This window comes from Tyto alba, unplaced genomic scaffold, assembly GCF_018691265.1.
Source record: "Tyto alba isolate M040663 unplaced genomic scaffold, T.alba_DEE_v4.0 Super-Scaffold_6, whole genome shotgun sequence".
NCBI classification, from domain to species: Eukaryota; Metazoa; Chordata; class Aves; order Strigiformes; family Tytonidae; genus Tyto; species Tyto alba.
In genome coordinates this window covers 24,615,503-24,641,079 of record NW_024881327.1, presented here as the reverse complement: position 1 = coordinate 24,641,079, position 25,577 = coordinate 24,615,503, and the positions used below count along the sequence as shown (strand labels likewise).

At 35.5% G+C, this 25,577-nt stretch overlaps 1 protein-coding gene across 3 annotated transcripts in view; it reads right to left on the bottom strand.

Annotated features, from left to right (window-relative positions):
* The window catches only part of DLC1 (DLC1 Rho GTPase activating protein), a 246,759-nt gene that overhangs the window by 205,218 nt on the left and 15,964 nt on the right, over nucleotides 1–25,577 (bottom strand). For all 3 annotated transcript variants that reach the window (XM_032998942.2, XM_032998941.2, XM_032998940.2), the window contains one exon: nucleotides 13,138–14,305. In XM_032998942.2, coding sequence (XP_032854833.2) covers nucleotides 13,138–14,193 — 1,056 coding nt within the window. In that variant the 5' untranslated portion in view covers nucleotides 14,194–14,305. The remainder of the gene's footprint in view (nucleotides 1–13,137; nucleotides 14,306–25,577) is intronic.

Below are 25,577 nucleotides of genomic sequence, written 5' to 3'. Positions count from 1 at the left end.
CTGCTTCTCTGGGAACTGCAACTTGTGTTTTAAAATTTTGGTTGTTGAACAACATGCAGTAACACACTGAGAATATAAATTCTAATTTTCTCATTTGGGGATGGTAGATGATTATCAGCAACAAGAAAGAATACAGAATGACTTAAACTTTACACCTGTTCGTTTTCACACCTATATGATTTTGCTCAAACATAAAATAGCTTACCTTACCACATGCAGCCAAATAGAAAAGTTATACAAAAGTACAAAAATAGACAGAATGCAGTTTGAGATACAGGTCAGAATTGCCAGATTAAAGGGTTCAGTAATACTTGTAGTTAAAACAGTGTTATCTGTCCTACAGTTTTACTAGTTCAGAGACTCAGAATTACAGAAGCCAAAACATCTGTGATAGGCCTATATAGGATAAACTCCTTCACCCAAACATAACGAACGCTGAATCAGGTAAAAATAGATAAGACAGAAAAAAATGCTATTATAATAAGAATGGCAGATATTTTTTTTTTTTTTATTCTTTAAGAAAATCAGACTGCAGGATTTCAGAGAGGAAGTTTTTAACACCTGCCTTTTACATTAATCTTGTTACTCACACAAATATTTTAAGACATCTATGCATGAAACAAAAATCAGCCTCCATGGTTGTTGAGGATCCTTGGTAGGCATAAAAGCAAAAGTAAAATGTATCCACAGAATATATGAAAGAAAAAAACATCCCTGGAACTGCAAACAAAAGGTAAGTTTGTGTACCCTGACATTGTTCTTGAATTCCTCTTTTTCTGCCTCCCAGAAATTGCTTGTGTTCATTTCTGGCCTGCATATTCATATGAATCCTCAGAAGTGATATTCAGAGTTACTGACAGGTTGTTTCATATTTTAAAGGAACAGCTACTTCAAGATTCAGTTTTTTGGTGTTTTGTGTTTTTTTTTTTTTAAACCTTTTTTCTCTGCCTGCAGTTGTAGAGCTATGAAATTAAGGAAGTACATTTGTACTCAAAACCAAATTATTTTCTCAAGTGGCTATTTTTTGATTAAAGTCGGTACTGTAACAGTAATTGAAACAACTGTAACAATAATTAAAACAAACATATTTTCAGCTCCTAGGTCTCTGAACTCCTCCTTTCCCTCCCCCAAGTGACATGCTTTTGCAACAGTAAGGTGACATCATTAGAGGTCACAACCAGAACTTCAGAGTTTGTCTGATGTGTTATAATTGAGCTACCCCCCCTTTGGAAAACACAAAAATTTCATAAGTTTTTACAACAACACTCTTAAGACAGAGGTCGGTGGAAAGCATGGGGATGGAAAAACTGTTGCTATTTCAGTTGTGTATCTGGTAAGATGGAAAATTTTTCAAGTCTACACAGATGGTAAATAAATTTCTGCTACATGAGGCACTTCCTGGAATAACGAAATTTTCTCAAATAACAAGTGCCAACTTTTTTTTTCAGCAAGACTTATTTTTAACTTTCCCAGGGACTTGTTGAGAGAGCTGGAGAAATGTCCTTTCACCTTCAGAATCCTGGTCTAACTCCAGAAATAGCCTCTAATGTAATGCTTAGCATAGATTAGTTTTCTTTATACTTTAAAAGATATTTCAAAGCAAAGATCAAAGCTCCACAATTATATTTTGCTGCTGGTAAACACTCCCTCTGAACAAAGTGGATAGAAAATAAGAAATTTCTTTTTAAACTCTAAGACAATCATCAATGACTAATAGTGCTGACATTTAAACAGTAATTATTATGCTTCATGAGGCAATGCTGTTGACACAAGAGAACTTGTCCTCCATGAACTAAACATAATGGAAAGGATTGAGAGAGGGAGCCCCGAATCAGGGACCAAATCACTACAGACTATACCTGCTAAGGAAGCTGTGAAAAAGACACTGAATAGTTAGGTTTTTGTCAGTCTCATAAATGGATTTGAGTAGATGTTTTATGCAACTGTAGAAATGAATGCTAGGCAAAAGGACAAGAAGCTATTATCACTACTAGAAAACTAGCTCTTTAGGGTGTTTGGGGCAGCTCTCCCCGTCATAAAAAAGTGAAGTCAGAGTGGTGGAAGTTGCTCACCCTTTTCTCCAACAACTTCGTATTCCCTTCCTAATTTGTTCATGTGACTACACAGCTCTGCTTGGCTGCTGCTTTAAGCCTGAAATCAAACCCTGTGAAATAATAATGCTCGCAAGGAGAAAAATACACAGTATTCTCATGTCACTGAGAGATCTTTCCCTTATATATGCATAAGCTCCAGAACGTTAAAAAGTTTAACACTGTTACACTAAGCTTAGTACATGAAATGGGGGGCGGGGGGAGGGGAATAAAAATAAAAAAAAAATCAAAGCATTTCTGTAAAGGCAGGAGTGAGGGGGAAGAATTAGTGATCTTAACATGCTGACTAGAAGAGTATGGGTAGGATGAAGAAGGTTTCTTTTTGTCTGAGAGAGTGTGGATGACCTAGAAAAAAAATTAATTGACATTCCAATTTAAGGCTTCTGTTACTATTCCCAAGAGAGCAAAATTCAGGAATATATATATATTTCTTCTGAACATGATCAAAGCTGATTTCCCCACAGTCATAACTATTCATAGGCTTCAGTCTACAAATACACAATCAATTGATTTAAAACATATACTGCAAAAGAACCTATAATAAAAATTGCCCTAAAAGCTTAATAAAATGTTTGTGAAGTGTGCTAAATCATGAGTTCTGCAGAATATTTACCCACAAGATTATTAATCAGTGTACAGATATGGAAGAACATCTCCCCAAATTATTTCCGTTACTAGCTGTATTGAGGAAGGCCTGGAAGCAGACAAACTGATCAACTGGGAGTTATTTTTTGTAAACTGAGAAAGCTTTGTGTAAGTAAGAGTTGAATGATCACTTAACATGGAGAAATCAATTAATTTTCACCTACTTATCTTCCAGTCTTATCTTCTCAATATTCCCATATTTTTTGTCCTCTTTCTTCTCTTATCCACTCTCTGGTGATTTTACTTTCTATACAAATGTAAAGCTTAAGCAGTGCTCATCTACCATATCATCTTATCATCTATCAAGCAGTAGAGAATATATATAAACAGGTGAGTTTACCATGCTCAAATAAATTCAGTGGATGTAGTGAGGTGTGATGTATATATACAGTCACTACTAAATTTGTGTGAGATAAATACAGTTTGGCATTTATCAGAAGTGTAGTGCTTCAGAAAATCTGGACGTAGGAAAGTAGTTTAGTTTACATTCCAAAATTTTTGCTTGTGGCCATGCTTTTTCATTTTCAATGCAGTAAAGATGTCAGCTTTTAAAAATATTTTGAAGCTAAAATTACATGCAGTACAAATCATGAGCGCTGCTGAATTATTTAATGTATTTCATACCTTGGTATCAAAAAGCCATAAATCACATATCAATGATTATTAGTGCATGTAAACCATCTTTTAGAAGGTTGAGGACACCACCCAAGAAATTAAAACATGTACAAGAACAGAATCAATGCCCTAAAGATTATTTTTTTAAAATGTGTATATTAGATGATACAATTTTATGTTAAAGCAAAACTATCCAAACAAATAAGACTCAGCAGATCCAAACAGAAGCCTTTGTCTAATTGAATCTGTTGTGTGCAAAAATGTTTGGGAGGGAGGCATCTTACAGGAAAGGATAAAAAAAATTCCCTTTTAACATAAATATTTTACATGTTGCATTTTCTACTCTAACTCTTATGTAAGGTGAGATTGCAAAAACAATGTGAAACTTAAGATATAAACGTTATTGCTGTAATATGGAACATTACTGAAGGACACCCTCATGTTACAGTAAGCCAATTTTTCATTAACCCAGTGTGCATAAGCCAAGTTCTCATGTTCCATTGTTGTAAAATCATTAAATGTCTGCTGTGACAGACTTACGAAGGAGAGCAAGGATCTGGCTTACATTTGCCATACATTTACCCCAGTGTGCACAGACACTTGTGCATACTTATAGAGAGAAGCAGTATTGTTGCCTAGATTTTTTTCATAGGAGGAAGAATATGCCTCTAAATTTGAATTCATAACCATTTTAGGCCATATCCCCTGGAGCTTGGAATAGTTTTTGGCAGCAGAAACAATATTGTTTCATTTTGTAAAGCCATATTCAATGCATCCTATCTGTGGCACAGACCCCCTTGTCTTTGCAAACCTCATATGTAGCCTCTCATAAGAGAGAACAGTAAAAGGACATAAGCACGAACAACACATTTTTAGGTGTTTCAATCACATGTTCTACCATGACAGGAAGCAAGAAAATAAAAAACAAAAAACAAACCAAATTACCACGAAACAAAACAAAACAAACCCATGGAAAATACTTTACAGATAGCTCCCACTCTGCCACAGTCAGCCCATGGGAGGGTTCTCTTTGCATGTTTGCTTTTAAGTACTGTGTGGGAACTGGCCAGATACATGTGGACTTACCCACCACTGTACTACTATGGCCACATACTCCTTGATAGCAGCGACAAAGACCTGACTGCTGTAAAGCCTCAGCCCCCTGAGCTGCCCAGGTTGGGCTGCTCTTCTGTGCCTCCTCCTTGGGCAAGGCACGACTAACACAAAAGCTTTTGCTTTTAGCACAGGTCATGTCTGCAGTGGAGGGTTGTGCTGAAAAAGCTGTTCTGCCATAGCTTTGACTTCAAAGGCTCCTTAATATAGTCAGGGGTGCTCTAACACTGACTTTTCCAGGTTACTGCTTTATTTACTGTTTTTCTTTTGGTGGAAGCTGTATCTCTGTGCACCTCTCTGATCGCTCAGTTTTTGCTTAATTGTTAATTCAAAGTGAATGTTATGCTTGTGAAAGTGCCAGAAGAACAGTTACAGAAAGCAAAGTCCTTCTTTCAAATTTTCCTTTAACCAATCAAAAAATGTGTTGTGGGTAGTGATGTCATGTAATCCAAAGGTTTTTCCCAAGTGTTTTAATTCCACATCCCATTTGCTAAGACTGTTAAACTTGTTTTTTGTGTACTAAGCCCATTCATTTCTTCCAAGACAGCTTCCCTGAGAAATGTGGTGTTAATTAATAATTTGGTGTCATTTTAGGAAGTGGTCATTGGTTCATTTAACATAACTTACAACTGAGAATTTATAGACCACAAACAGCAAATAAATGGCCCTTACCAGTCAGAACTTTTTAAAGAGTCATTTTAAAAATTAACTAAAAAATGCATTAAAAGTTTTCTTCCAGCCAATTATTGAAAATCTAGACAAAATTAGAAATTTCTGAATATAAACTGCATGAAACTAAAGCTCTCTACATTGGTTCCTGGAAGCGTGTAATATTACTTTGGTGAAGCAACAGTGCATGACTATGAACCGTGTATAAATACAAATACTTTCATGACCATTTTAGGTAGCTCAACTCCAACTAATGCATAACTTGATGTGCAACAGTCTCTTGGTTTGCAGTCTAGACAACGCTGGCAGCCTTTAAAATTTATTGCTGAACACTGTCACAAAAATGTGTCAAAGTAAAATTTGCATAAAGGTTATACTCTAATGGCCTGGCAATCATCCCATCCTGTTCTGAGCTTGTTTTAAATACTTTTCAGATTGTTTGAAATACATCATACTTCAGTCCAAACACAAAGGAAGTCTGTGGGAAAGCATTCTTTAGCTTCCCAGATGGAGATAATATTTATGATACATATTTTTGTGAGAGCAACAGAGAAAATTCATGGTCATGTAACCACAATAATAGTAGTGCTTTATGACCACCACTTTCTACTAATTACCATAGATAATACACATAATTAAAAAAAAATTAGATCCAACTGGTTTAGTCCCTGTATATATTTGAGCCACATCATTATTAAATGATACATTTAGAAAGCAAGGTTTCACTGCAGAAAAGAGAAACAAAAATTCATGACAGCCAAGAAGGTTTCAGTTTTTTTTAAAGAAATCATACTATTTGTTTTGCTTTACTTGCAGCTCTTGCCAAATTCTTCCCAATGTCTTCAAAATTATGACCATTTAATAGCAATGTGCAAATGCAGCAAATTCTTTGTGGTGAAGCAACTGTGGATCTCAGTAATAGTTGCCCACTGTACTAATATTACAGACTGTAGCTCTGAGATGTGGGTAGCAACTAACCTTTCAAAAAGCTGTTATGGCTTATGATCTCTCATCAATTTTTGATGGTGTTCATATGCACATTATGAGTTTGGAAAAACAGATCCATGCTCTTTCCTAAAACCTTTAGAAAGTTTAAAAAACTTTGAAAAGCCTTTAGAAAGTCAGAAAATGACAAGAGATGGAGAAATAGAACAAAAGCAAATTCAAATTATACACATGATAAAATATATTTCTGCTGTTTGAACGATCATCTTTAAAAACACATTATCAGATTTCTCATCTTTGCATTTACCACTGTCCTTCACAAAACTAAGAAAAAACATTCCCTAGATGCCAAGATAATATTATTCATCTTTGTGTATGAAATCAAAGCTATTCTGGCACAAGTGCAGGTCTAACTTGTACAGGAAATATAGTTAGAGAACCATATGATTTGAAAGTAATTTTGCTGTGATAGTGCTTCTATGGTAACTAGCTTCTGTAGTCTCTAAGGTTACAAATTATTATAACACCTAAGTTCAGCAAGGCACTTAAACATACTCTAACGTAGTAGTTCCACTGACATCCATTAATGTTTTTTTAATGTCTAGATTTAAGCAATGAAGTCTTGGTCTCCCATGACCATACTGAAACAATGAAGCCTTGGTCTCCTACAGCCATCCAAACAACATTAATTGTTGTCTACATTTTCAGTATTTCTAGTGATCATTATAATTCAAAACCAGAGATTTTTTTTTTTCTGGTTGTTGGATTGCTCCACTGGGATATTTGCAAGACAATTATCTTCAAAAAATACTCAGTGTGAAAACATAAACTGTGGGAAATGAATACGTTTATAGATCGTATTTTGCAAAGGTGCGATTAAAGACAGTTGACTTTGAAAATAACAAAATTTAGACCTGTCATATTCCTCTGGCTGACACACATTTGCAGTCGATGTCAGAAAAAGGTAAATTCAATTCTGTGTGAGAATATCAGGATACAGCAAAATGCATGTTTCCATTTTAAATTAAGATTTCCTGTACATTCTTGTTGGTTTTATTCATACATTTATCTTCTACGCTTGTCTTTCCTATGCTGACCTGAGTTATTGTTACAATGCAACACTAACAAGAATGTATCACTGGTAAGCCCACATATGCCTACATACTACTACTTATGTAGTAATAGTTTAGACAGGATGCTTACAAAAGCAGCTTCTATAAAAAAGAGCAACAAAACACTTTAAGAGTCTAAAAAGGTAAATTAAAAATTGGCATGAAAAAATATTTAATTGTTAAATTATCCCCTTTCAACAAAGACAGAATTGAGGTAAAGGGAGATTAAGACATTCTTGTGACAGGTGTGGAAACTCAGTCTCTGGTATTTTAAGATCAATAAAATAAGAAAAAGATCTAAAAATGTTGGATATTATTGATCATAACAAGCTCACATTACTTTTTAAAATAAGAATCTAATGCTGACAAATGAGTGCTCAGTTGAAAGGATTATGCAGTGTGAATAGTAGAAATGTCAGGGAAAAAACTATAAGGAAACCATTTCAGGGAAATAGGTAGCGCTTAGGATTTTTTTTGGAAGCTTTCCTACTACCTCTCCCAGGTACCTTGCAGGGAGTACTAAGCCAGCAGGCAAGGCTCCATAAACTTCCTGTGGAGTCAATTTACAGGGTGATACAAGCAGAAGCTCCTGGAAGAACCTAACTTTCCAACTCAGCATAAAAAGCATAGTTTTTGCCTTTTAAAATAGAATTTATTACAGATCATAACAGAAGACAGTCAGCCTTCACATCTCATGGGCAAACATAACACTCAAGTAGCAAATATGGATGGAAAGACCTGAATTCAAGTGAGCAATTTTTTTGTTTTCTCACATTAGCATAATTATAATTGAGGAAATAATGAAACAAACATTATTGTAACTCTACAGAAAATGCAAACCCATACTTTAAAAACTCAGAGCTTTTGTGTGTGGGAAAGGAGCTGCTACAAAAACCTGTGCTACCCCAGGTAACCTTCTACCCGGGTTTCTTTCTATATTTATTGCCACTCTTCTGATAATCTTTTTCTTAAATTAATTTGCAACTCATTGACACTGGATGCTGCTGTCATGCTGACATTAGGTGTGCCCTCAAGTATCCTTTGCAAACCACACAGCATTTACTCTAGAAATCTGTATTAAACTAGTAGCAATAATAGGGCTGTTTCCTAATGCTCACTGACAATTATACTCTTTAGTCTTGTAGGAATAACTCAGAGATAACATCAACTGGTTGAAACTGGAAAGCTTCTAAGCAGACCACCATGAAGAATTGCAAGTAGAAAGTATTAAAAGCAAAAGTCTCATAAGAGAGAGATGAGGAATTTGTACTCCAAAACGTTTACTTCATTCCTTTTTAAATAACACATAAGCAAAATGTTTTAATGAGACTGAAATGTAGTCTGAAATTACCCATGAAGACAAACTGATATGAATTCATCACATATACTCCAATTAGTTCCATACCTCAATTAGCCCTTCCTGAAGTAGTATTCTAGGCTGTACTTTTTCTCGGAAGGAATACAGCTGACCTAACAAACTTCAAATCACTGGGCACAATACATCAATTACACTTCCTGAAACCAATCATTATGTATCAATTTCTTATTTCATTGCACTATGTTTAGTAAATTTGCCAGTACTTTATCATCTCTAATCCTATAAAAATTATTAATACTCGTAATCAAAAATCTCCACAGCAAACCAGAAGTTTCACATTAGAAGAGAACCCCAAAAGTTGAAGAATTAATACTTAATTTAGATAAGCAACCAGAATTTCAAATGCTGATCCAAAGTTTGTCTGAATTATTTTGAACTTGATTTCTAAGTCCAAGAGAGTCTATTTTCAGAAAATTTACTCCAAAGCTCTTTCTGTGGACTTCTCAAAAAATCTTCTGGTATTATCTTGATAAGCTAGATTGTGGATTGAATTTTGTTTTTTAAATATTAACTACAACTTCCTGAGCTGTATTAAAAAGCCCATTAAAAGTTATTCTATGTTTTTACATGCAGAATGCCTTTTAGTACTCCATCTCCTCCTTTCCTTAAATGCAGGGATATTACAAACCTCCATGAATTGAGCCCAATGCTACTTGCTTTAAAATATGGTGTTTTTATTGTTTTGTTTTGTTTTTTTTTTTTTTTCCCCCAGCCATGAGTCACTTTGCAATTTATTAAAAATAATCGGTGATACAACATTATCCTACAGGAGAGTGAAATGAGCAGTCACAGTTGGTTCTCTAACTGTTTTCTCCACATTTATTTAGAACAATCTCTAGGCGTATAATCTGACTGGAGGAGCAAGAACAGTGAAATATAAGGAACAAGTCAAAATTTCTCTTATAAGTGGAGATCATTGCGATTTCATTTTTTTTTTAAATTTAATGGATTTTTAGTCAAACTATTTGGAGTCAAACTTCACAATGATGACTTTCTATTTCCTTACTGATTCATCATGTAAAAGAGCTGCCTTATCCTTGTTTTAAAAATAGAATTTACTTAATAGTGATTAATATAAGTTGCAACACAACAGCTGTGATTGTATTTTGGAAGTGAGCGGTGAGAACTTACTGTGAAACTGTCTCAACTCACCTTTTTATTCTCATGTTGTATGAAGTAGCTTTTTCATTTTGAGAAAGAATTTAAACTAATGTGTTAGAGTTCTGGTGCATTTGTGCACCTACTTAATATCCTCTAGCAGGGATTTTTCTGCCTATGCCTAAGCTTGATGAGATGAGCAGGTTGCAGAAAGCATAAAATGGGACACATGCAAAAATTTACAAGATCCTTTACAAGTTAATCGCCATTTTTTCTGATTTTAAAATCTATGTATAATAATTAAATATTCCTATTTTGTTGGTATTCTCTTAATAATCAATACCCTTCTGGTTTTATATGATATTGTTCTCTAAAAATGTCTATTGCATTATACATGTGAACGTACATGCAAGCTGTTGGGATACCGCAAGCATTAGAACTTGCTCAATAGTTCCAAAGATTATTCCAATCTTTGGAAATTCAGAACATACCATTCTCAAGTGAAGTGACTATTTTAAAATATAAAATGTATTTATCCCAGGAAAGCATATAGGAGAGTCTAGCTGGTATAGCCACATATAGTTAATCCATTTATGCTTCTGCTACTCTGAACCATTAATACCTATCAACTTCATGTTGTGGATAAAATGAATTGATTATCAGTCAACACAAAACCAAGAAAGCTTGCTTACTGTGTGATCTTTCAATTAGACCTAACTTCATTAACTTCTCACAATTCAGGTGCTTCTTATTTCCAAGATTTAGGAAGTCTTTCTGGGAAAGCAAGGGAAAAGAGAGTGCTGGGTATCAACCATCTGAACCCTGGTGACTTGAGGGAGCAAAGAATGCTGTAACAGCTGGACTTGTTTGCAAAAAGCATCTTCAGTGTCAGTACATCCATCACGACTAAAGCAATTTACTGAAATGGAGCTAGTGCTGGTCAAAGATGCTAAACTTTAAGCCCTTAAGCCCTCAAACCTACATTCATCTGCAGAGCAAGCACAACAGATCCACACTGTCTCACCTCAGCTTCAGTTTGAAGACAGCTGATCTAAAGATAAGAGGGCAGGTCATGCTCTATTGCCACAATTAAAATCAGTTTAAAATATGTTAACGAGGAACAGGCTTTCAGAATAATTTCATACCAGCAAGAGCAGAATTATATCTACTCAAAGGTCCGAAGATCTTAGCTGTCATGGAAGCACCTGAAGTTCAACACCTTTCTATGATCCCCCAAGGTGCCACCTCAAGGTTTGGGTGCCCAAATACTTTCAGCAATTCATCTCCATGTGTCTTTTCCTATATTCTGACCTTTATGAACACATATTTATCTGCAGCTATAATTGACACTGAGCATTAATCAGACAGTGGTGTGATTTAGGCCTTAACTGCACTGTTTGAACTGCTGACCTTGAGAGAAAAGGTTTTATATACCATTCCCAATCCCTTAAGTCTTCCTGTCACTGCAAAGCAAATACTTGGCTTTTATGGATGGATTCAGTTTCAAGTCTGTTGTTTTTCTAATGTTTTGTTAAAATTACAAAAGTGGCTTTCAGGGAAAGTTCGTAAACATAGGCACATTTTTCATTACAGATTATTACCAACACAGACGGGCTTTTGTGAAATAGCACATGAGTAGATATAAGTGATAAAATCCTGCACACAGCAACATTGCTTGTAGAATTGTCTTGCGAACTCAGTGATAAATAATACCACAAGCAACAGCAGATAAAATCTTTTCCCTTTTGCCAAACATTTCACAGTTGTTGGTAAAGACTTCTTTAACCAAAGTGGTACAAGGTAATTTCTTCAGATTTGCAGACTTCATCCCCTTTTACAGAACACTCAACTTTGAAATTGCTGCAGCGACATAATTCTTAAGCTTCCTTGCTTTGCTCCTTTCTATGCTCATGTCCTTTGTTTTTCTCACCATTAGTCTTACTGGAATTTTTATATTCTGTTTGTCTAAATATTTAATGGCACAAACAATCTCAAATACAATTCTCATGAGTGTACATTCAAAAGATGAGTACTTGACCTCAAAACAAGATACAAGGAGATACATGGAAACTAGCAGGATCAAAGCTATTAAAAAATATAGCATGGTACATCTTGCTAACAATACAAAATGCATGCATCAATATTAGCAACTATGCTTAGGAAAAAGAAAATTAGGTGCTAAAGTGGAGCAGCTGAGAGTACCTTTATAATAATTAATTCTCAAATATGATGTTAATTCAGTTATTTTTAAATTTTTTTTATTTAACTTCAACTTTTTTCTACAGATGGGTAAATTTAGCATTTCTGGTACTGCTAGCCAGATTTCTGTTTCCTAATTGTAACTCAGAGCCATACTTACTGGAAGATCAGTTGAACAGTTACCACAATAACTGTAATTGTATGGACTACCAAAGGAAGACTGGCTTGGAGGGCTCCTGAAACCTTCTGCAGAATTTACTTACAGCTTCTAACCATATGAATTGAGTGTTAATATTACCAAAGGGCCTACACAAGGGAGCAATGGCCAGCAGTTCAGGATGTTGTGTTGGCATACAGTACCTTATATATGTGAATTTATGCTTTAGTGAAACAGCTACTGAGTCACTACAACTGATAGAAGAACTCCCACAAAATTAATAGAAACCATATTTATAAAAAAAAAAAAAAAAAAACAAACAACAGACAAAAGAAGCTGGAATATCTCAAATGAAAAAATCCAGAGAGAATAAAACAATTACAAATTGGTTATTAACAAGAATAATCAGCACAGCTTGGAAAAACAGACTTTTAAGATGAATTCTGTAGTGCCACAGTCAGCATATCTCTGTCCTTTAAAGCCAATGGGAGTTTTATTAACAGGGAATCCTGTCCGTTAAAATTTCGTAATGATACTCTTCCTTTGTGTAGACAGTGAAACTCTCTCATTGCTTCAAAATTACAAAACAGTGTTTCAAACTTGGCAATACTTCTTTTTGCAAGAACATATGCTCATGGGTCTAAGCTGAAAACCAAAGAACTACTGAAAATTGTTTCCACTACTTTTTTAAAGTTTTGTTGCACTTTTTCCCTGTTTTTTTTTTTTTTTCAATAAGGCTTCCAAACCCCTGGACACCTGATAACAGCAGAAAAACTAGAATAAAACCAAACTCTTAGAAGATACTTATTCATTTAGCCTTGAACAACATATATGAAATAATATATATATAAAGCGAATGTAAGATACCCTCCAAATTCACAGCTCAGTCATTTTCAGACCTTAAAAACAGCTTCTGAAACTCAGCTGTTGTATAGATACATTTTTCTCAAAACCATTTGAAGAAAAATCTGAAAAATTAATGAAACAAGGCTGAAAACCACATTCTATCTCTAATCAATTAGTCACAGAATCACCTTCATCAGAAATTGGGGGAAAACATTAGAAAAAAGTCTCTGCAGTTTATGAGCATCCTACCTTTCTTTTACGCAGTTTCACTTGACTGTCTGAATATTCTTGTGTGGTCAAATGATTCCTTACATGTAAACACTGAATGTCTTCAGCTGAACTGACATTTGAAAGGCATTTGTTCTCAGGGGCCACTTGTGGTTCTGTGAAACCACTTTCATCCAGACCATTTTCCACTGCTGGGATGTGAGAGCAAGGAGAAGATTGCATAAGGCAGTCGCCAGATTCCACTGCTGAACATAGTTGTCTATCACTGCTGGAGCATGATTCAGAAGAAATCCCACTCTCCACTACATTACACTCAGACTTTCCAAGCCCGTCTTTAAAAGCATCAGATTTCCGGCGCTGTTGTGCAATTACAGCAGTATGAAGCAGCTGCTTCCCAGGCATAATAATTTCTTTCACATTTGGAGAATTAGAATGATTTTCTTTCTCTACATCTACTATTTTATTTAAGCCTTCATAATTACAAAGCTCCAGGCTTTGGACAATACTGCCACAAACATCATCTTCTTCCATCTCCTCTTTAGGAACTGTGTCAGAGCCAGTTTCCTTACATATATCTCCAATTATTCCAGATGCTTCATCTGCCTTGTTACCCTCTATTATTGGCATCATCTGTGTTAAGGAGCCTGCTCCATTTAAACTCATTTCTTCATCTTTTAGTTCCCTTCCTACAGCAGTGATGTGGTAATTAACACTATCCAGATTGAGTGCTGAATAGTCATCATCTTCATCAGACACGTGGACTAGAGTTTCTGTGCTGGCCTCCAGAAAATGCTCCTCATCCTCATGGTTATCATTTTCATCCACCTCCTTTGAAACATTTCCCAGCTGTTTTGCAGGGAAGCCAATCAGCTCTCCGCTATAACAGCACTCCGGAAACGAAGCGCGTTTTTCTTTCCGGTCCACGCTCAAAGCCTCATCTTTTTCCATACTTGTCTGCAAGTTATCAGCTACAAGTCCATGACGACATGCTGTATTGTACTCCACAGATTCCAAAGCCAATCCCATCCACTGGGTCACATGCTCTTCCCAGCTTTTCTTTCTGATTGCTAGAGACATGTCATAACAGTTCAGCAGCAGGCTGCAACATACCTTCCATGGAGGACCAGAGGAGATGTCATGGCTGCTGTGCACTGCTCCAGAGGGAGAGAGGGTTTCATCATTTTAACATCTGCAAGAAATAAAAAAAGAGTTACTGAATCAACTCCAAATTAAAACAAAAAAAAAAAGGAAAAAAAAAAAAAAGAAAAAGAAATTAAAAAAAAAAAAGGAAAGGAAGGAACAGTTTAAACCAAAGTGTAAAAACAAGATAAGACTGCGGGACCAGAAGGACAGGAATTTAGAGTACTGTTTTGCTTGAAGTTTTAATACTTTTCATACAAACCTTGACAATAGTCATAATTTACTATAACTTTTTTCTGATTACTCTCCAATATCAAGTAAACAAAAATGGTATAAACAGGCGCATGGACAGGCAAGTAGCTCCAGAGCCAAAATTTGACAATAAGTCTCTCTTTCACTATATCTGTCATAGGATAATAATTTCCATGGGTTTAAATGATATTATGTCTTATGGTGCTTTGCACACAAAATTATTTTGAATTTCTTTTGCATCCAGAGATACCCATGGATTGCACAATTTTGGCTGTATGCCAAAGAGATAGAGTAGAATTTGAGGGTTATTTCAAATTTACCAAAGTTATAAACTACTTGTCTTATGACTAGCTTTGGCTCATTCAGTGACTCTCATTTTTACTGTTATTGTTTCACTCTCTTCAGAGCAAGTTGTAATTACAAGTGTTACATGAAACTACAGGGGAAGTCAGCTGTTGTATGGTAATAAAAAATACAACCCCAGGAAAACTAATTTAAGCTTTTGGCATATTCATTACCTCAAATACACTATAAAACCTGAAAAAAAAGCTTGGTGAGTATATTAGGGATCTAATAATGTAAAGAAAGGAGGAAACCCTTATTTAGAATGGGGGTCTCCAGAAGGGTATCTCGTGAGCCGTAACGGTTGCTTTCCTGGACTGTCAGGCTCTGTCAGAGCTCACTATTCACTTTGATTATCTAGGTGAGTATTTCTCACTGACTGATGTATCGGGCCTTCTGGATGATGGCATTTGAGATACATTAATCTTGTGACACTACATGTGCAAATTAGCACAAAGAAAATACCTCATATTAATTTATGCATTATAAATCAAAATTAACAAGTTCTTTGTCAAATAACAAAACAAAACTTCTGGCCCGTAAAACATTAGAGGTTCAAGAAGCAGACGCTTCTACTTTTCACTCCCTATATAAGAACTGTCAGCACTTAACATGGATCTGCTTATTGATTTCAGCAATAAAGAAGATTAAGTACTGAGTTTGTTCTGGGTCATTTCAGTCCACTAAGGCAAATTCTGATTGCCCACCAGGCCACAAAGCTGCCTTGACAAATCACATGCCTGAAGGTATAAAAGTATTCATCTTGAAAGAAATGCGGAATTATGCCTGTGCAACTGAACCTCTGTAAATTATGTCTTGACAAACTGACTTTCAGAATAGAGTTGTACATGATCCTGGATCTTTAACCTTCTTTGAGGATGGCAAGCTTCATTTCACATTCACATTTTCCACCTCTGTGGAGACTGTGCTTAAAAAGAAAATATATTCATAGGGTAAGAGAATTCCATGCACAAGTCATTAGCACATGGGAGGCTGAGGAAAGTGGAAAATAACACACAGAACCAGGCCAAAAAAAATTATCTGCTTTCAGAGGCAAAACTTGGTAGTAAGAAGTTAATACAACTTTAAGATTCTCTTTTTTTTCTTGGTCGAATATGAGAGCAAGCCTAAATATTAAAATGTAAAGTCAAATTATTGTATAAATTTGCAGTGCATTTACATTCTTATTGTGACTTCGTTTCATATTTATGTTCTTTTACTATTTCTAAGTGTGTGTGGTCCAAAATTACCACAGAGTGCAAATTATTAATGATAATACTTTTAACTTCTGCTGCACCTTTTCTTGATGGGCCCTAAAGCTCTTCAGAAAAAATTACATTAGTTTTATAACACTACTGTGTTCTGTTTTGACTTCTGAAAAGGGGCAGGTCTACTAAAAGGGGCTCAAAGTTTCTACTGCCCTCCATTAGCAGTGCTTGGAGTGGCACCTGAGTGAAGCATTTGCAGCTTCACTCTTCCCCTACTAGGGCGGTAGCTCCATCTACTTACTGAAAATTAAACACAATTGCTACAGCCATATAGGAGATTTTTTGACAAAAATTAAGAAAAGACACCAGTAATATTAAGTGTACAAAGCTAAAAAATGCAATTTCCTAATGACACACATGCATCCATCTACCTAAGATTTAGGCTGCTCTCAATATGCAGAAGACAGGCATTCAAAGAGTTAATCGGTGTGTGTTAATCTTGCTGCTGCTAAATGGAGTTACACGTGTGCAGAAGGGGGAGAACAGATCCCTTACTGTTTTTCATTTTTTGGATGTGGAGAGTTATATTTCATGGGGGATGAAAAACAAATAAATTATACTTTAGGAACCCTTCTGTTTTACTTGTGCTATCACTAGTTTTGGCTGCCTCATAGACTGCAGAAAAAATGATTAAACAGGAAAATATCAAATGCTTTGCTTGAAATGCAAGACAAATAAATATATGACAAGGGCACTTTCATTGTTCTCTAAAATATGAGTTTATGTTAGCACTGAGTATGAAAAATTTACCTTACATATGGTCCCTCTCCAGGCAGCTTCAGCTACCAGTCCCTGAAATCCCCTCATTCCCATGGCACGTGGAGGAGCCTATAGTTTGGTGGAAGCTTTCTTTTCTTCCGCTCCCTCCCCACTCCTCAAAGTCTGCATTATCTGCCATAATTCAGATTAGAAATTATTTTCCTGCCATAATTGATTGACAGTTATGGGCTGACAACAATTTTTTTCTTCTCTCTTCTGCCTCTGTATTCAGGATAACCTATTTCCTTTGCAATCACATGCAGTCACATAATCTGTGCTTTGGAGGATTCACCACTCCAGACCTCTGAATGAGATTCATAACTGCTCCTTTCTCTGACAGAGAACAAAGTGCGCTGCCACTTTACAGAGAAAGTGTTCCTGCCTTGATCACTGCCTTTCTGCTATTGTTGCTCACTTTTTTCTTGACATGCAGCATCTTTTATCCTCTGAGAAATTTCCCTCTCAAGTCTTTTTGTACTCTTCACCAATTGAAGAAGCATTCCCCTTTCTCCCTTTCCATCATTACCATCCTACAACCAGAATCCTCTATATCTGTTTTTTTCCAGATTTTTAAGACAGGCAGATGAACTCTTAGTACTCTGTTGAAATGTTTTGTAGAGTGAAAAGACCTTTTCTTCTGATCAAAACATCTGTCAGTATGATACAGTCCACTCATCTGCTCCCCTAATTCACTCATATTTTGCTTTTACTTTTCAATAGCACTAAACTCAGTACTGCTTAGTACTATTAACTTTCTGAAGAACAAAGCTTTGAAACAGAATATGAATGATAAAGACTTCTTTTGGACAAAATTTCCTGATCCTGGGTGTGAATTAAGGAATATTGACCCAGCAGGCAATTCTTGACCAAATGTAATTGAGCAGTGGGAAATTGCGCTGAAGCAGAATCTCCTTCAACCACCCTCTGTGATGCTTCACAGTGTTTACAAAACAAGATGTCATTTTAGATGGATTTTGCAATAATTTACTGCCTGTCTCCTTTCACTGTAAAATATAATGGAAATGAAAAATAGGTCAAGCTTTTATGCTTGTTTACTTTTTGAAGATTTTTATTGAGTCTCACAGAACTGATAGTTGCAACTGATAAAACACAAAGTGAAATGATGTATAAGATGAAATGGTAGGCTCTCCTATAATTAGATTTTCTAAAATTCTCCTTCAGGGAGGATTCCTGTGATTTCTTTCTGAGGAGCTCAAACTAAACTGTTTCCAGCAGGCTTCTAGGATTTGGAGCTAGAGTGAGAGTGGAAAGGGGAGGAAGGACAGTAACTTGAATGTCTGTATCTGTGACTATCCAGAACTGTCAGAGACCCAGATCCCCTGCTAGGGCACAGGATGGGACACAAAGACATCCCAGTTACAAGAGTGGGGAAGCAGAGGCATACAATCAGGTCTCTCTGGTCCTCCAGGTGCTCCCTCAGCCTTCCAGGACACAGGAGCAGAGCCCAGTCTGGTTTTCCAAGTAGAAGAAAGTGGTAAGGAGAAAAACATAGAGCCGTTCAGCAGCAGCAGCCACCATATGGGACGGGGCAGTGAATGCCATGTCATTAGAATGGAATAGCTTTAGAAAAAGTGGGCCTAAATAAGTCACCACCATGCTGGATGACACCTTGGTGGCATCTCTGGCTGGACAAGGTGAAGACAGCCACTGATCCATGTGTGGCATCCCTGCTGCCCCCACCAGATCTACCATACTGACAATTCATTGCACCACACATGACCTCCGCATTTCAATAACTAGAAGAGTTTTGGAAAGGAGAAAGCCAGAAATAACATGGGAGAGTTGACTAAAGTATAAGTGGCAGGAGAGTTTCAGAGGGGGTGGCCCAGGCAGTACAGCCCCTGCCATCCTGCCAGTGGAATTCAGATTTTGCTAAAGCTTCACACGGGATGCAAATCTTTTCAGTGAAAAAATAAGGCAAAGTGTTAGCTTACGAGCTTGCACAGAGATGAAAGACTGTTTCATTACATTTTTTACATAGCAGGCATATGTAAGCAACAGAGATCAAGCAGAAATATTTATCTTGTTATCATTATTTTATCTTTGTTGGTCTGTGACCCCAGTCAGCAAACTTTGTTTAAGGAAGTCTAAGAGAACAGGGTCTGTTTCCTATAAACTCATCTCACATCTTCCTGGTCTGGCTTACATTCAGCTGTTTCAGTAACTCCAAACCAAACTCTGAGACAGGATGTTGTTTACAAACAATTTGAGATAAAATATAAGCCTCTAGGTCTTCACTCAGCTAGTTATTTTAAAATATCTCCTGTTTTGGAATTTACAATCCCTCCTTCTCTTATTTCCTGGACATATACTGCCCTTTGGATTTTACTGGAGTGGAGACTTACCTTGCCTTCAGTATCTATATAAACAGCCTTTGTAGTGCAAAGATATAAACCATGATAAACCCTGATGTCCTAGAATAGAAATATAAGGATTATTTGTTGTAGGGTATTAATCTACTGAATACCAGATGCATTTTCCCTAATTTCTCTGATATATAAGACATAATCACATAGGATGAAATATTAAAAACTGTTTGAACTAATAACTATTTTGAAATCATTTACAACTTTATTCTAAAAATCAGAAGAAGCTTAGTATTTGTAAGACAAGTATGTCTTCAGAATGAAATGATAAAGAAGTTGAAATCTTTCACAGAAGTTTTAATGGTAAGGTTTGCATGTGTATGCATGTGATCCACTTGTATGTTATAAATGTGAACACAGACCAGTAATATAGCTGTTTCTGATTCTTGTACAGAAAAACAAAAATGTAGCCCAATAGTGTCTTTTCACATGGTAGTTGTCCTTTTCTTTGAGGAGATCTCTTACTGTTTTTTCAGCCATGAATTAGTGGACAGAAATAGAAGTAGTCTTTGTGTAGCAGTAAAAGGTGGTAAGTAATTAATACTTCACTGAAACCCATAGACCAAGTCTCTCTGGCTCCAACAGAATAGTTGTGGCTTCATGAAAGTATGCAATGCATACCTGATAACCTAATTTTGAAGAAAAGCTAAGGAAGTCCTGCTTACACGAGTAAAAACAGGTATATTAAAACTGACAGGCTCAGGTGCATCATATATATAGCTCTACCTTAAAAATTATATTTTAAGGACTCAAATCAATGCAATCCATATAACTGTAAAGACAGTACAGCTTACTAGACACTGCTTACCTAAAATTTTTCTTTCCTACTTCATTCTGCAGGCCTTTCAAAACAAAAAGTATTAAAAGTGAATGACAAAAAAAAAAAAATCCTAACCCCTCTCTTTCCTTACACTTTCTTTGTTGATGGAGTTTTATTCCAAGAAAGTACTACTAGCAGCAATGTTGGATAGATAACATTTAGGATCTTAGTTTGTCTCATTAGAAATTGCTGTCACCTGTGAGATAATTAATATACATTTTGCTAACAGTTTGATTCAGCTATAAATATCTGAATGGAAAGTTTTCAGAGACTTAAAAGTCTGGTCATACAGAGTCAAAGAAGATAGGGAAAGTTTCTGAATGTATTTATTATACAGTCCTAGGTGGATCAGAACTGAATGATACATCACATTACTTAGGATTACTAAAAGCAATAGGGGAAGTTTCTGGCAATATACTAACACAGCAAGTGCCAATTTTAAAAGTTTTCCAAATGAAGGAGAATGAATAACAGCTACGGACAAAATATAGCCATTTTATTTTATAAAAAAATTATTTCATTTTTAAATTGAAATATTTTTATGTAACATAAGAGTGTGACATTCTAGAACGCGAATCATAATAAAAAGTGTTTTCTGCCATTATTATTCATCCTCATTTTCTGGTAAAATACTTTTAAATAATAGGCAATATTAAAAAACATTATAGGACAATCTCAAACGTTAGTATTAGAACGGCATTACACCGTGCCTTCAACACACACCAGAACGATGTATTACACTGGACAGTGTGGTTTGGTATCTGCATTTATTACAGAGATATGAACTAAATGCAATATACATTCATACCAGCATGTACCTTATAATAGAGGATTTTAAAAAGAAACTGTTTCAATGCACCACTAATTGTTGACCAGCTGTAGATCAACTAAAAAAAAATGGCAACAGACAACAACCCTCAGATAAGTTTGAAGAACTGATCTGTACTGAAATGTCAATTAGAAGAGGGGTCAAGACAAGAAAATAAAGTGGTCAGGAACTAGCTGCTAGAATTGAATATCAATACTCAAATGAGAAATTACTGAACTTGTAACTCTGAAAAGTACCCAAAGTTACCCTTTCTGTATATGGGAACAAAAAGGAACTATTATAATGCCTGCAAGACTGAGTGGGAAAATCTGTGGAGCTGCAAAAGGGATGTTCTTCCAAGCTAATGGAACATGCCTTTGAAGTGAAAGATGGGTTTTACTTGAAAAGGAAGATTCGCAGAGCTAGAAGGGATCCTGACCACGTCTTGGAGTAGGTGTGGGAAGTGCAGCCTTTCTAGGGTAAGAAAGAGACTCTTTTTTTCCAATCTTTTTCTCTCTGATCATGAAAAGGAATAGAAAACAGAAGGATTTTTGGCCCACAAATCCCCATCTCATTACTAGGCCTCACAGGTGGCATCTCTGCACAATGAGAAGGCTGGAGGAACTGGAAATTGCTCTGCGCCCTCAGCCTTGGAGTGTTGTGAGCAATGGTGGGATACACCAAAAACTAGTTTTAAAATCAAATCAAATAAAGACCACTTGGTCCTGAACTATATACTTGCAAGTCTGATCTCCATATGCAGTAAATTGGCGAATATCTAATGAAAAATTAAAATTAAACAAACAAACAATCCAGAAAGCTGAAAGTGAAAATATATATATACATTTTCTTTAATAAAAATGAAAATTATTAATACATTTGCAAAGGCAGCTATTAGAACCTGTGTTTTTTAGATTATTAAGGAGAAAAGCAGTGAAATGACAAAGTTTGATAATGATACAGAGGGACCCAATATCAGTGGACATCTAAGAGATAAAAGTGTATATGAAATTCCATGTCAATAAATATAATGACATGCAGTTATGAAAGTATAATTCTAAATGTAAGTGCGTAATAAAAGTGACTATGATATCTGCTACCAATCAGGAAAAAAAAGGCAAACCAAACCCAAACAAAGAATCACTATGACTGGTAATCTGGAAATGAATTTCTAACTCAGTGAAAATTAGAAAGTATGTAGCACAGTAGGAAAAAGAGACACTGAGCATAAGGTGGCATAGTAATGTTTTTTAAGTTCTCATTATGCCATGAATGGAAAACTGTATGTAGTTATCGTCTTTTCATCGCAGAAAGAGAAATGGAGCAGGAAAAGGTATAGCAAAAAAACAAAGAGAATTATAAGTATGGTATAGCTTTCATTTGAGGAGCCATGAAATAGGCTAAGATATCCTGCCTGGGAAGAGGAGGATTTAGAGCCATATAAAAATCAACAGTATCATGAAGAAGGAGAATATTTATTCATTGTGCCTCATAATAGAGGAACTTACAGAAGACCAAAGTAGAAATAGAAAACAGAAATAAGATTGATTTTCTTTTCCTTATGCATGCAAAGAAATAGAAGCTACAATGTATAGTAGATATAAAATATACACTGCAAAAAGTTAATGATTTCTGATAGAAGAAAATCCACACAAGAAGTTAATAAAGCCAAGTACCTGAAGTCATTCTTGTGACTTGATAAGGATTTCCTCTTTCCCGTGGGGATCAGTTTCATTATCCCTTTAGCAAGCTATTTTCTTTTCTCCTTTGTAGATTCTGACGTATGTCAGATATGCTCATTATAGTTAACTGTCAGTGAAAATGTGTAATACTGCTATTTTTGTTAACATCTTTTCTTTAAAAGACATTTAACGTGTTACAAAAATTGTGATACTGTCCAGCAGTATTATCAGATCTCAATACACTCTATGCCCCAAACCATAAAGTTGGCAAGTTGTTCGTTTAGAGACATCCAAAGTCTTGCTTGTTTTGTGAAAATATTATTGGTTCCTAAGATATGATCCCAAACTTTGTCCATATGCCTTAATTTATTGTTAGAAAACATAAAAGAGCATGGAGTTCTTTTACTTTCTAGTCCTCAAAAAGTAGCTGCATTACCAGTGCTCATCATCATACAAAGAAGGGCTTTTACTGGTAGCCAACATGCGAATACAATGGGTTTTAGTTTGTTTGCATTTGTATTTCATTAATTTCCAGTGCTGAGCCTTGGATCAACTTAGCCTATTCCTCAAGGATAATAAAGGGGAAGTGACAGGATCCAAACTGATCCACAGTTATCCAGATATAGATCTTAAGTAAGATCTATATTATTTACATCCAAATTAATTATCAAATCAAAACCAATTTAAAATACCCAACTTTATATTTTTGTACTATTGTGCATTGATGGATAACCAATAAAACAGAGAAATACTAGTTTTTCAAGTACTTATAGCATAATTATACTACTTTACTGTAATTTTATTAATAATATTTTACTATATTAATGATCAGCATTAAATTATTACTAGCTGTTATGATAATCTATCACCTTCACCCCAGCATCATTCCAGAGTTACAACAGCCATTGAATTTATAAATGCCCACTGGAAAGAGAAGAGGTTTTAAGCCAAAAAGCATTTCTAGAATAGATTTTTTTAGAAGAAAATCAGAGCCATGATACCTAGCAATTCTGATCAGTAAGTCTGCTGGATCTCAAAATTTAGTAGTCTGAAAGATATTATACCATCCCGATTTCAATATCATATAAATTGCTTATTGGAATGAAGAAAAGTAACCTAAGGTGTAAAGGTCTAGACTCTTCTTTTTACATAGACTTTTCTTTCCCTAATGGATTTTTTTTTTTGTCTTTTCCAAAATTGAGGTCTTCTATATGGAAATTTAATCACCCTTCCATTCCTCCCCCAAAATCATTTCTGCTCTCCACTCTCAGAGAATAGAAAAAATAACATAGTTGTAAAATCCCTTACACCTCCTTTCCTCCCCACTCCTAACTGGAAGCATCTTGAAAAGATGACATGAAATGAGAAAAGGCCATCCCATAATACAAGGAAAGCCAGAAAACTGTGGCTATTATTTTTGGTCCTGAATTAGGATAATTTTTTTCCAAACCTAATTTTTTTTTTTTTTCCTACAAAGAAGAAATTCCATTTTCTATCCAACTCTAGTGAAAAACTAATTTTCTAGCTACAGGAGGTCCTTTTGGAAACAATGTAAATTAACCAGATTGTATTCCTGATGCCTTTTAGATTTAAGGTTCTAATGTAGTGTTTCCATTTAAAGAAAAGCTGTTGGTGTCCGTTATAGCCATGAGCCATGAAATCTGAGGCATTCCAGACAATGACTTTTGTCAACCAGTCTGCTTTCTGGATAGTAAGGGGCATGTTTTCATTCCTGGTGTAGACAGGATTAAAAGTATTTTTGACATTGTTATGCATATACTTTATATATAAAGAGTTGAAAATTATTTTGTCCCATTGATAAAGACAAATACTTTATCATCAAGAGTCTAGAGAGAATGACTACTGAGATAGCTGTGCTTCTTAGTGGGAATGAACCATTAACAGTGTCATTTGGAATCCCATTTTGATGCACCTGTAAAAAAGTACTGAGAGCAAAGTGAGCAAGTATTTCTGGAATGTAACTGAATATATGAAAAGCAAAAATTAATCAAAATGGCTTCTGTACTAGGTATTTATTTGAGACTAGAGAGAGAAATAACACCTAATGCACACTTAGGGTGTTGTAAATGCATTGGAGGACTTTATTAAGTCCACTTCCTTCAAGGAAGGAAATGTAAAAATGTATTTCCCAAGTTGGTGAAAAAGTCTTAATCAGAACCAAACCTTGTGATTGAGCATTTTTTCATTATAATATTCTTATTTCTGAATTCAGAAAGCTTATCTTTCAAAGGACTCGTGTATGGTGTGTTTGTATCTCACCTTTTTATCCCCTTTCTTTCTCTATAGTAGTCATAGTGTGAATAAGACTGTTATAGTCAATTGACCTTCTCCAAAGCATTTTCCAGAGATATCTCAATTCCAAACTCACCATCTGGTCTCCCAATTTTATGATGATACTTTCCTATTCAGCATCTGTAACCTGCCTGGAAAGACATATCCAACCTTGGAAATTACCGTTTCTAAGTACACGTGTACAGGAAGAATAAAACAGATTACTCTTGAGCTCATGCAGATATCTTCCCAGTATTTGAAAACTAATTCAGGTCTATTTCCTTTACCAGCTACCAATTCTCACACAATACACAAAAGCTTTTAAAAAACCTTTAGCTACGTATCCAATTAAGCTGCCAGTGACTTAAGGTTTGGAAGTGTCCAGGAAGGCACTGACATATCCTGCATACATGTATGTAATGGAAATAAAATGTAGATTTTTCTTTGCAGATGGAATCCTCCAAGTCCAGCTTCTGCTGTGGAGGGTACAACTCTTTGAGATCATCCTTTCAGCAAAAACTTCTTATTTTAGTACATTATTGTTGAGAGCTGTCACCTCTCTCTGTTAAAACAGCATTATCCAAAGATAAACAATTCAAGCAAAATGAAAAGGATTATCTGCCATTTATCTGCAGATGAAAAAAAAAGTGTGTAATGAATCTAACAGTACAATTTCCAGTGCATTGGGACTCTCAGGACTGCTCAGAAGTG